Here is a 13,734-nt window from a genome sequence, read left to right as displayed (position 1 = left end):
TATTCTTAGCCTGATGGCATTTTTTAAATTCCCTAATTTTTAGAAAATATTTTTTGTAGAGAAAGTCAATTATTATAAATGTTGTTTACTGAAAACATAAGAAACATGCTTTGTAAAGAGAAAGTTTTCAATTGATTTCTGTTGCTTTCAGTGGAGGAATAGCTTTAATAAATTTAATTAATACAATTTTTTAAACATTTAAATAAAAAAAAGAAATAGTTTACAAATCTTATATTATGCATTTGAAAATGATTCATCTTGCAAAAATCAGGGCGTACTGTCAAAGGTTATGGGTCAAGTATTAGTATTAGTTACAGTTCAGAGGGTAAAAATTCTAAAAGATTACGGTATGATAAGTGTTATTCATAATTTTAAAAATAAACTGTTAATTTGAATATAAAATTTGTAAAGATAATTAAAAAATTTTTTTTTGTTGTAAAGGCAATTGGAAGGTTTTAAATTGTAATAAAATTTTATGACAATTATATGAAATAATTATCGTTGGCATGTTTGAGATGGAAAAATTAAGGAAGAAAAGGGAAATGGATATGATTTTTACTTTATATTAGTTTGCTTATTAATGTTATTTTAGAAAATGATTTTGATTAACTATATATTTTAATAAATTAATTGGGCATCCTCAATTCTGGATCTTAATAAATAGTGTAATCGGGTTAGGCAGTTGGGAATAAATTTCACTAATTACGATTCTTTGAAATTTTTAAAGTTTTATAGTAGTTTTTTTGATTTCATATTCATTTGTGGAAAATAGTTCATATTATTAATAAGAATGTTCCGATATTGGAACACCCCGAAAATTTTAAACTAATTATTAATTATATTTCAAAATTTCGAATAATATTATTAGATTTATTAAAGTAGATATCACAAATATTTAAAGAATTTAATATAATAATAATTGTTTGTATGCACTTATTCATGTAGTAACCACTACAGCAACGAAGAATTGTTAAGAATAATAAAGATTATCAAACAGAATGATAAAATTGATAATATAGACGTTATAAACTGTAATAAAAATTATTTAAATTCACCATTCATTTCTCTGCTTTCTTCAAAAACGATTTCAAATTTTTCTTCTCATGTAGAATTTTGTATTTATTTTGATTATAAAACTTAGTTATATTTTATCTCTTGAACTACGGAAAGATGATTCTAGAAGGGATGGAAAATTTTTCAATTTAATTAGAGTATAGTGACATTAAGATATAATAGAATGGATCATTATTGGATTTTGCCAGAGAAGCAAATCCATGTATATTATGTTATGTAAATATGCATGAAACATATTGTAGAATATATTAGATTAGACGTTAATAGATTAAAATTTTATGTATGTTTAGGTTTATATAATTTGAATATTAATTGGAATTTATTTAAAAAAAATAAATATCTTAACTTGTGTAAACGTTTAAGTTCTCGGTGTTCCCATATAGGAACAACAATCTTCTAGAGATTTAGAGATGTTATCTTTTTAAGAGTCAAGTATTTAAAGATTATTTAATACTTTCTTCAAAAATCACTTAATTCAAGCACGCGTTTGCCTAAAGTTAGAAAAATTTTGAAGAAAATAAGATAAAAACAAGTTTTAATTATACCCTTTTTATATCTGCATTTCATTTTATTTAATTTCAATATTATAATTTATAAAAAAGTATGAATAAAAACTTAAATTCTCTACGCCAAAAAAAATTGTCATTTTTATACATGAAAAAATATTTTCCCGTATATTTTAATGAAAAATAAGATTTTATTAGTTAGTTTTTTTTAAAAAAATAAAAAATATATATGTATTGATAATAGCTCGAAGCATGATTAATTCAAGTTTTTCATAAAATATAAATGAATTAGTGTGTAATTTATTATAATTAATATTTAAATTATAAATAGTTCAAAATATATTTTATATTAAAAATTTATCACGTTTTTTTTTCCTTGTTGTATGACTTATGGCAAATATTTATGATTAAAAAAAAATTTTATTTTTGTTTTTAAAAAAAGAGGATATTATAAATTTCATTCTCATCATTTAAATTCACTTTCAATTCAACCATGAATAATATCGAACTTATAGGTAAAGATAAAACAAAATATATAATATGATTTATTTCATCATGTTTAGTTGTTGTTAAACGGTTTGTTTTTAGCCGGTTTTACAACGGCTAACTCAATATTTTCATCAAGCAAAATATTACGCTAGCCTGAAGATTTGGTTCATAGAAGAAACAAAAGGTCAAGACATAGGCATTATTTTTCCGCTAAAATATTGAGTTAGCCCGTTTAACAACACCAAATCATGCTAAGTTTTATATACTAACATAGATTCAAAAATAGAAATCACTTTAATATAAAATGAATGCGGGGCAAAAAAAAAGAGTTTTTACGGAATACAGCGTGTAGGGCAAATAGTTCCATACTAAAAATGATATTCCAAAAATTGGTTAAAATGAAATGAATCTCCGTATAGGCCAATGCATGATGTAATGCTAGTTGGAATTGGTATATATTGGTATATAGGAAGTTTTGCTTTAAAAGTTATATAATACAAAATTTCGAAAATTTGTTTAAATTCGGTTTTTTAGATATATATTATTTATCTTATCTGTTTTATTTATTTTTTTTTTATAAAAAAAACATAAGGGTTATTAGGGTTAGCTTCGAAATCAAAAATAAAATGGGGTTAAAAAGATTTATAGTATGGGACTTTTTACCGGCACCGGCATTCCATAACAATAGCCATCCAATAATCTAAAGTATTTTATTGAAATGGAGGCATTACTGCACCGTGCTGCTCCTCTGCCCCACATATATTTTTGTGTCTGATTAACTGAGAAATGTTTTAATGATATTCGACTGATGCCTTTATATGAGGAAATAGAATCGCAGTTTTTTAGTAAGAGCTTTTAAAGAATTTTGGTGAATATATGAGATGTAATATCTTTTTGGAAAATCTATCCTCTCATCCACCCTCCAACTCACCCTGGAATGGCGAATTTTATATTATTCTTAATAATTAATTAAAAATTGTCATTCATTTACGGTGTCAGAGAACTCTCTTTGATATAGTAATTACCCTTTACAAGGTCTCCGAGTCAGATAATCCCTGACTAAATTTTCCCAAATTTCTCTTACCCATGTGAGCTTGATAATATTAAAATCTTTAAATAAATACAACACATATTAATGTAATTTTTCATTTTTCTTGCAATTAAAAATAATAAAATAGTTTTAATGATGGCGTGCCTAGCAATGTACTCCACCTGTAGTACCCACCCTTGTGATAGAGTTTGCGATGAAAAAGATCTGAGCAAAATATGCAATTACGATTTCACGGTCACCATGTCCCAAACTATGTTTAAGAAGCGTGGTTGCGGAGGATGCCCTGAAAATATGACCGATTGTTATGACCCCAAATGCATAACAGGGGATGGTCACGAAAGACCCGTTTATTTGGTTAACGGAATTTTTCCTGGACCTTCCATAACGGTATATTATAAGATAACTTGTAAATGAATTGAAAATTATATATTGTTATGCCTTTATAAAATATCGAATTTTCATTGAGAGAGACGAAATATATACAAGTTTAGTTTAAACAAATAGCAATAAGTTATTCCTAATGGTTAAAAATTATATAAATAATATATAAATTTTTGGCTATTTGAGAAAATACAATATGAGGAAAGAATAAATTATTATTTTTTTATGTATTATAGAATATACAAATAATACACACATAAATATACATTATTATCTTTTTAGCCTCTAGGGATCATTTTATAAGATCTCGAATTCAATGTTATAAAAGATACATTTCGTCGGCTGCATTGTCGGTCACGTAATTCATCGAAATATATATATTAATTATATTATATACATTTTAAACAAATTGGCTTATATTCAGTTTGGCCTAAGCGCAAACAATATAACAGTTTAAACTATGACAATTTTATCGCATCTAATAAGGCATTAAGATTTATACTGAGGTAAAATATTCAATAAGACTACTAGTAGATCGTTACTAGATTTGATATTTTACTAAAATAACCTGAAGCGTGCTTAGAAAGGTGGTAATCGGTGAAGCCACACCAATTGGTAAATTTAAGGTTCGCCAAATCTTTGCGTCTACATAGGGTCAAACCATTTTAAGCATCTTTTTCGAAATAATTTAAATTCAGATTCCCTCTTTCCCAACCTCTGGCATTATATTATTATACTATTATACTATTTATCAATTTTACCAATTTTAAATATATTAAAATATAATTTAATTTGTTAACGATAGAATATATTTTAATTAAATAAAGTTTAGAATAAGATTTTAAAAAATTTTTAAGCTTTTTTTGTGTGTGATATTATGTTTGATATGTTTGTGAATATATTATATATCTCCCGCTATTTAAATATATTGGAGTATTTTTAAAGGTAAAATGGAATATTTGATTTGAAACTTCCTAAAAAAATTTTTTAATGAAGCCGCCAAAAAGTCTAAGCACGGCCGTTTATAGTGTTATTAAACGGCTCGATTTAAGCCATTTTTAATTCTCTTCTCTTCTCTTCTTCTTCTCTTCTCTTCTCTTCTCTTCTCTCTTCTCTTCTCTTCTCTTCTTCTCTTCTCTTCTCTTCTCTTCTCTTCTCTTCTTCTTCTCTTCTCTTCTCTCTCTTCTCTTCTCTCTTCTCTTCTTCTTCTCTTCTCTTCTTCTTCTCTTCTTCTTCTCTCTCTCTTCTCTTCTCTTCTCTTCTCTCTCTCTTCTCTTCTCTTCTCTCCTCTTCTCTCCTCTTCTTATATATGTCAAATGTTTTAGGTGTGTGAAGGTGACCAGATAGTAGTAAATGTTACGAATGATATGATAAGCGCCGAATCACTAACATTGCACTGGCACGGGATATATCACAACGGCACCCCCTTTATGGATGGGACCCCCATGATAACGCAATGTCCGATACCCGTAGGAACGACATTTCAATACAGATTCATGGCTGAACCAGCTGGAACCAAATTCTGGCACGCCCATACATCCTTCCATCGAGCCGATGGAATAGTTGGCCCGCTCATTATTAGGCACAAAGTCAAGAAGGCCACCGCTAAAGACGATTCCTATCTTAAATCTAATCGGATTCCATATTATAAAAATGTACGTTTAAAGATGACATTATTTACTAATTATAAGATAATATGAATTTTAAACTAAATAATATTACTCGATTATTATTATAATAATTTTTTAAAAAAACTCCTATTCATTACTATTATAAAAAATAAAAATTTTTTTAAAAGCTAAGATCTTACACTACTAGAGAGTGAAGAGATAAAAATTACAGAAAATATTATATTTTTTATTCTAAAAATATTATACAAGCATAGTAAATAATGTTAAATGTTAAATACTGATATCCAAGTTCTAATATAAATAATACACTTATCACAACAAGTATTGAATTCAGATAATTCAATTTAGTCAATCACATTATCATGAGTGAATTCTACTTTTTTTATACTATCAATCACGAAGAAAAAAATTTAAAGCAAATAACATATAAATTTAGTTATTTTTTACAAAAAAACTTGTATATGGCGAAAACATTAAAAAATGACTTATTAATTTTTTATTGAAAATACTATAATTTTTACTTGTTGGAATAAATATTTATAAATAGTGAAACTATTTCTAATAACAAAATATTATATTAATCTGAATACGTTTTATATCTAAAATATTCGAATAATACAACACTAGGAACATAAGTAATCGTATTAATAAATTTTAATTCTATGAATATTTCTTAGATTTATAGTTTTTGGTCAAGTAAATAATTATTCCATTTTTTTTTTTACTATCCATAACATGTAATATAAAATAAGCAAGGTTTAAAAAATAGTTTTTCCTAAAATATATTTAGCCTGTTCTTAATTAGCTTTAATTGCTATTATCGTCTTATTACCACTAATGAAATCTATTAATGAGATCAAAAAGTTAAATGCTGGTTTCATTTCAACGAAATTAATCTTTTTTTTTTACAAATCAAGTACGTCAATAAAAGATCTGTCAGGGAAATGACTTCCAACAATAGGGTTCACAAGAAACGTCTATCAACCCATTCCCTCGCAGATCCATACGATTTTTTCGGTAACTTAAATCGCGATAGGAACAACGTGCTCATAGTGCAAGAGTGGAAGCACCAACCTTCACCCATCCACTACATAAATGATAACGAGGAGGCTCCTACCATCTTGGTCAATGGTAAGCAAGGTTTACGATCCGATTCACCGCCCGCATTCATACCGCTAAACATGGCGGAGAAAAACCTTAGAGATCCCTTTGTGAGGATAATTAGCAACGGTTTTCTCTTTTGCCCCATTCAAACATACGTCGAGGGATACGAGTATGTATTTAAATGAATGAATGTTTCGATAATTTCTTTTCCTTTCCTTTCTCTTTTTTTCCTTTCCTTTTCCATTCTCTCTTATATTTACTACAGTATAACATAAATATTTTACTGATATATAACCTGGCAATCATAGATTCATACTTTTCTATTTACATCTTACGACTTAAAGATTTCGAATATTGTCCGCTGACGGATTGATTTTGGATAGACCAATGATAGCGGATGTTCTCACGATATTTCCGGGGGAAAGATACGACGTGGAACTTGTTCGAAAACCCAATTCGACCTCGTCTTCCATGTACTCTCGCAGACTAAAATCTAAACTTAACAAGAAATCGCCTATAATGAGGGCGGATGCTATGCATTGGATTGGAATGGGAGATTGCGAGCACGAAGATTTCAACGCCAACGCTACCTCTTACATAATCCATTACAGCAAGAGGGATAACGTGACCAATGAACCTGTAGGCTTAACGATAGAAGATATAGTTCCAGCGATGCAGCTCTTGATAAATATCGATTTTAAAAAATCCCATTGGACCTCAATGTTAAAGACCGCCAGGGTTTTATATTAAACACGCATATACAACGATAGTGTTGTTGAATAGTCGATTTTTACGACTCTGAACTAGGGTCGAAATCGAGCGGCATAATGAGCCTATATTAATCGATTCTTGAGCCGATTTATAGTTTTTTTTTGAGAATTAAAGGTTTTATAAAATGAATATTTAGAATAGCTCAAAATAACTTGTGTAATTTGAATATATTGGTAAATTTGATCTCTAAAGGGTTATGAAACATCTGTTAAAAAATTTTTTTTTGCATTTTTTGATACGTAAAGAATTTTTAAAAAATAGGATTTCGACTAATATCTTCATTCATCTTAATTGCGGGCGGCAGCTGGAATTATTTTGCTCATTATACAGCCCACTCATTTTATTTTTTTTTGGGCTTTTTTATTTGCCAATAGGTTTTCCACCTCAATGTACAAATTCCTCTTTTTTTTTCTATCCTGACATTCAATCAGAGAAAACGGAGGGGGGGGGATAGATGAGATCGTGGTAAAACGATAGTGCTTTCTTTTAACCCCAATTCCCCATTGCCAAAAAAAAAACACCGATTTTGAAAAACGGCTAACTCACTATTTTCAGAGTTGTTAAATCCTGTATCTAGATATAAAAATGTGGTATCTGTATCTAGATAGATTTTTCGTTAAAATATATGTATCTAGATATTATTTTAGACGATGTATCTGTATCTAGATCCATTTAAAAAGTATCTTTTAACAACTCTGACTATTTTATCCAGATGAATATTGGGCAAACCTGAAGATTTTGCTCATAGAAGGAACAAAGGTCTAGACATATGTTATCGAGATCTCGGTGCTTAGGCAATATTTTTCTGGCTAAAATACTGAGTTGCCAGATGAGGTTAATGATGCTTACTACCAAGTGAATGTATGGAAATATTCTAAATACCAATCTAATTTGCTAAATATCGACCAAAATTTATTAAAATGTAATAAGACCCTTATTATTTAATATATTAATACGGAATCACGTGGTCGAGTCCGGCCTTCTATATATCATCCCCCCAAGGATGGAACCACCAAGTTAGAATAAGAAAAAAAACATGATCATTCCCGGGATTCGAACCCAGGGGCATGGGATCAGTAAGCCAAGTTCTTGCCTACTAGGCCATAGAGGCTTTCCAAAAATCACGATTTTTCAAATATTTATTATAAATATATTTGGTAGTGCCTATCCAAATGAAAAATGAACAAAATTCAAATATGATAGGTAGTACCTTAAGGTAGTAAGCATCATTAACCGCCAGATGACATGATTAAGTATGTTATATGTGTCTATTTTCCTCGCGGATAATAAACCCGTGTAAAGTGATTAAAGTAAAAATTGGGCATAAACACTCTTGTTGTTATTGAACAAAATATTACATTTTTTTTTAAAACATTTATTATCATTACCCGAGTTTTTTTAAAAAATTATTCTTACACGTAAACTTTATTATTAATGTTTTTTTTTTTGCTAAATAATTTAAAAAAATAATAATATGGAATATAGATGTTAATATCTCCGAATTTCTGGTGGCTAATAAGTCGACTTGGCTTATCCGCTTAACAGCGCTAATTAATATATTATTTTTAGTCAGTTTTCAAGGGCGTTGAAATATTATTCAATTTATTCCACGTTGAAATCAATGAACATTGCTAAAATGATATTAAGTCGATTTGCTAAAAACATCTAAAGCAATCCCACATCTGTATTGTGAGATTTAAAGAGGCTTTAGTCTTAGTTTAAGCGGTTAGAATAAGTAAATATAGAATATCAGCAAATTTATCAGTTGAAGATTCATATATCAATTTATAAATTTTTTTCATTTATCACAGATATTCAACCCTGTACATAAAGAAGATTTCACGATCAACAACGACCATCTTCGAATCACCAATTTAAAACCTTCTAGAAATTTAGCTAAAGCTATTCAGCGGGTGGATCACAAAATATTCTTGTTCACCGATAGTTACTTGATTGATGAAGGTTTTTTTGTTCCTTTTCTGTAAATTTTATATTTTATGTCGGTTTGTGTTAAAATTTTTAAGCTAAACTTATTTTAACAGAAAGATAATCGATCAACTAGAAGCAATATATAAGCTGTATTTATATGCATGACTTAATATACACCCATAGAGTATCTATATATAAAATTGCTCTAAATGTAAAACCTTCTCTTCTCTTCTCTTCTCTTCTCTTCTCTTCTCTTCTCTTCTCTTCTCTTCTCTTCTCTTCTCTTCTCTTCTCTTCTCTTCTCTTCTCTTCTCTTTCAAAGATTTCATGAAATATTTTTTTGCTTAATATACAAGTATTTACTGTATACGGTAAAACCAGATATCCCAATGTTCAACAACATATCGTTTCGACATCCCTCGGCACCTCTACTTTCCCAATATTACGACGTGCCGGACAGGGAATTATGTAATATAAACACCCATCCGCAATGCGCCAGCGAATTTTGTTCCTGCACTCATATGTACGAAATAGAGCTAGGAGCCGTAGTTGAAGTCATTGTAATCGATGAAGGTTCAATATTTTTTTCTAAGATTGTCATAATTTTATTTCTCCCCCCCCCCCTTTATTTTTTAGATTAATTTTTTTCCAGCAATGTGTCATTTTTTTCAACTTTAGATCACTTTTTTGAGCGTCTTTTTTTTTAAATTTAAAAATCGGATTTTACCGGAAATGTATACCAACATGTTTGGAATACCTACCCTTATATAATTTATAAAATGAAAGAAAGAAAGAATGAAAGAAAGAAAAGAAAGAAGAGAAAGAAAAGAAAGAAAGAAAGAAAGAAAGAAAGAAAGAAAGAAAGAAAGAAAGAAAGAAAGAAAGAAAGAAAGAAAGAAAGAAAGAAAGAAAGAAAGAAAGAAGGATTTCAAAGTTTCCAAACTCTGCTTTTAAAAAATGATTTAACCAATAAATAAGCCCGCTGAAATGAAATGCACAATATTTTAAACAATATAAATAGAATACCTCGAAAACTTGCTGTAACCCGATCCCGGAAATTTTAAAATGGATTCCGAACTTCTGTTCCTATCTCAAGTATTTCTAACAGGGTTTGAGGTTCTGATTTCTCAAACTCTGATCAAAACCAAAAGCCTATAGAAGGGTATTTCTTCTGATAAAACAAATAATCAAATTAACAATTAGGCGTGACCAGCCGTCAGAAATATTAAAACGAAGCTGGATTAATTGAAAACCCTTTTGATTATATCTGATCAGAGACCTTCATAGAACGGACCGGCCCGCAGCCCATAGGTCTAATATTATAGTTTCTAACGGCTCTGGGCCTGGGCAGAGCTTAGAAAATTTTAAGCTCAGGTCGGGTAGGGGGCTATCATTTAAATTTAGCTTATTTCATCTAGAATTGCAAACATAACTATGTCCTTAAATACACTGAAATGTTGTTTATTTTTATCGAATACAATAAACTCAATTTTTGGATATGAGCTCGGGCAAAATTTTTGAAACTTTTTATGGGCAAAGGGATCTTGTTTTTAATTACAAATTATTAGGTGTTAATTAATAATGGCACCGTCCCTACGTTTGAGCATAGAAGCATAATGCTATAATGTTTCATGTTCATATATAAAAATTAGCTTATTTGTGCCACTAGGGAAATTGGATCCTTTCTTAATTTTTAATTTAACTTATTAAATTTATATTAATCAAAACAAAAGGCTTAAACGGGGAATACGATATCCATTCCATCCATCTTCACGGATATTCTTTCGCAGTATTGGCACAAGAAAAGATAGGAAACAATGTGTCAGTTCATCAAGTATATCACTTTTTTGAAAATAATAATTGCCTTTGATTACTTATAATTTAACTGGATTTGTTTCGTGGGAATAAAAATAACGAAAGTTTATATAAAATAATTAATAAACCGAAAAATGGAAAAATATTATACGCGGGAAACACCCTCCCTACATTTCCTCTTGGCCAATCACGATTGACCTTACCAAATCAAAATTATTATTTAAAAAACGAAATCCAAACAAAACTAAATCTTTTTCTCATCCCACTTTGATCCAAATGACAATAACCTCTTTAAACTATATTTTTTTTTCCTTCTTTCTTTCTTTCTTTCTTTCTTTATGAAACCTTGTCTCATACCCCCCCCCTCCTCAGTGGTAGATGTCTTGGGTTATACGCATTACTCTCTTCTACTTTTTTTTTTACAATTTATTTAACGAATGCGTTATCAGATAAAAGAAATGGATAGTCAAGGACGTTTAACCAGAAATTTAGCGGATCCTATCATTAAAGATTCTGTGGCCATCCCCGAAGGGGGCTACGTAATAATTCGGTTCATCGCGGATAATCCAGGTTTTTTTTAAAAAAATGACCCGTAACAGACCACCTTAAATATTTTAATAAATTCCAATCAGCAAAAGAAAGAAAGAAAGAAAGAAAGAAAGAAAGTTTTAAAACTGAGTGTATACAGCATCAATTTGTAAATATAAAAGCTCTAGACTTAAGATCTTAATCTCATAAAATTTATTAATATCTTACTAAACATGGAAAGGCTTCTGGATGCTGCATTGTCACCTAGATTTTCACTTCCTAAAAGGCATGGCCCTCATCTTCAAAGTGGGAGATGTCAAGGAGATGCCAGAAATTCCTCCCAAATTTCCGCACTGCGGTTCTTGGTTCACCGATCCCATCAACACCAGTCCCAATAGATGGAAAATTTTTAAACCGTAGTGAAATATAACTTTACTTTTCTATCAAAACTTCAAAATACTTTTCTTTTTTAAAAAATAAATAAATAAGATCTTATGATTTAGGTTCTATTCATAGTGGAATCCGATCCTACCCGATTTAACAGCTGAGCGATTCAAAAAAAATCTTTTAGCGCGATAAATTTTTTGTTTTTTAAAAAATATCATTATCCTAATATTTAATAAAGATAAAATTGATCTCATAAACATATGTTAAAAAATAAAATCGATCAGCTGTTAAATCTTGTCCGATTGGTTCCCACTATGAATCCCGCCTTAAACGTAAATCCAAATTCCTCAATATTTACACTATTACAAATATATAAAAAAAATATCGAATTTCGCGTGATTTATATTTTTTTTCCTACCCTTCAAAATTACATACACAAAAACATATTATTAGCATTTTTTTTTTATTGTATTCTGAAAAAAAAAATCAGACCAAAATGAAGTTTAAAAAAAATATATATTTCACATAAATAAATTGTTTTTCAAAGTAAATAAATGGCAAAAAATATGAATAAATGTTTTCGGTAAAATTCTTAGTGAAACATCATTTACGAGAGCACCCTTTTAGGATTTCCAGAAGTAAGGGAGGCAAAATATAAACGGGCACAGTATTATTTTAAGGTAGGGTGCGATGGACTTGTCGGCCTTTTCGCCTAGATTCCATAGTTCCCTCTTGGCTCTAAATAGGTTTCTGGCACGTTTAGGCGTATTGATCAAAGGAGACGGCTGTGTGCCATTCACGAAATAACCCTTCTCAAATTTTGCCACCTCAGCCTCCTTCCCAGTTATAGCTGGCATATCACCTTTGGACATAGATTTATCGTTGAATGATTTTCGGTCGCTAAGATCTAGGTTCTCTTCGTAAATTCTCCACTCCGAGATGCTCTTGAAACTGGCCTCATTGACCATCGTATTCATCAAAATACTTTTAGGTTCAATCCCTTGGACCGGTAGATGGGTCAAACTGGGAAATTCCATAGGCGATATTCTATCCAGGTTAGACTTGTGGCTAGCGATCCGCCCTTTTATATCATTGGCGGTCGATTTAACTCCCATAGTTAATAATCGGTAAAACATATTTATAATGTCTTCTTTGGTGGTAGACGTACCTAAATAATGTTTTGGATTATTATTAGAATAAGTTTCTTGCCCTAACATAGTTTGATTGGAATTGGCAAAGGAATCCTTCTTCGATAAAGTTTCTTGGTTTATGACGTCATTTTCTACAAGAGGGAGGATTTTAATAGAAACCTTTTTGGAGTTGGGTTCGTTTATAGTAACGTCTCTATTGACAACATTGTTATTCCAGAATTTGTTCGAACCTGCGGGAGTTTTGATGATGGAATCTTTCAAAGTATTCATGAAGCTCTTATCAGATGGGTCAGAGATATTTTTATGGAATGAGAGGCGAGAGTTAGGATAATCCAAATACTTCATGACGGTGTCAATGTCTTCGTCACTTTCTAAATCTCGGGTATCCAACTGCAAGGAGTCCAAATCGATGGTATTCATTTCACTTATGGATTGCGAATGGGCTGGTTGCGCCATTGTATTAAATGACCGCGATTAATAATTAGTTATATTTAAATTAGATATAAGGAAATGTATATGTTATATATGTATATATATAATAAAAATCTTTAGAACATTCTTAAGAAGAAAAACCATTTTATAAAGAAATAATTAATATATATATAAATATAATTTGGTGTAAAATAGAGTGTAAGTTTTTGATGACATATAATTCGATACTTACAGATACATTTATTTTAATTTGTATCGATACAAATCAGCAGGTGACACATCCATTTGGTTTCCTCGTGCAAATAATTTATATTAAAATTTAGCTCGAAGAATTTTTATTTTTTTAGAGTTTAGTTTAATTTACAAAAACAAATTCATACGTGGGAACCCAAATAACGTGTCATCAGCTGACTTGCATTCAGCGACGCTTTGAAATGTCATTTAATGAATGAATTCTTAGTATGGACAAGTATAATGTCATTTGG

General features: G+C 29.8%; 1 protein-coding gene across 2 annotated transcripts; it reads left to right on the top strand.

Moving 5' to 3' along the window:
• Positions 1-1,945: 1,945 nt before the first annotated feature.
• On the top strand, positions 1,946-12,209 carry LOC135930551 (uncharacterized). 2 transcript variants are annotated; one of them, XM_065467364.1, is made up of 10 exons: positions 1,946-2,095; positions 3,248-3,507; positions 4,827-5,156; positions 6,050-6,405; positions 6,581-6,974; positions 8,819-8,969; positions 9,318-9,509; positions 10,670-10,770; positions 11,201-11,321; positions 11,521-12,209. In XM_065467364.1, the coding sequence occupies exons 1-10, from the start codon at positions 2,074-2,076 to the stop codon at positions 11,697-11,699; spliced, it is 2,106 nt and encodes a 701-aa protein (XP_065323436.1). In that variant the 5' UTR covers positions 1,946-2,073; the 3' UTR covers positions 11,700-12,209. The 2 variants fall into 2 exon arrangements, with proteins under 2 accessions (XP_065323436.1, XP_065323438.1); XM_065467366.1 differs by lacking the exon at positions 1,946-2,095 and adding an exon at positions 3,784-3,859 and having other exon boundaries at positions 3,365-3,507; positions 11,521-12,208.
• The last annotated feature ends 1,525 nt before the right edge of the window (positions 12,210-13,734 follow it).

This window comes from Gordionus sp. m RMFG-2023, chromosome 5 (genome assembly GCF_954871325.1).
Source record: "Gordionus sp. m RMFG-2023 chromosome 5, tfGorSpeb1-WG-v2, whole genome shotgun sequence".
In the NCBI taxonomy this organism is placed as follows: Eukaryota; Metazoa; Nematomorpha; class Gordioida; order Chordodea; family Parachordodidae; genus Gordionus; species Gordionus sp. m RMFG-2023.
The sequence above is the reverse complement of the archived record's forward strand: the minus strand, read 5'-3'. Positions and strand labels throughout refer to the sequence as shown.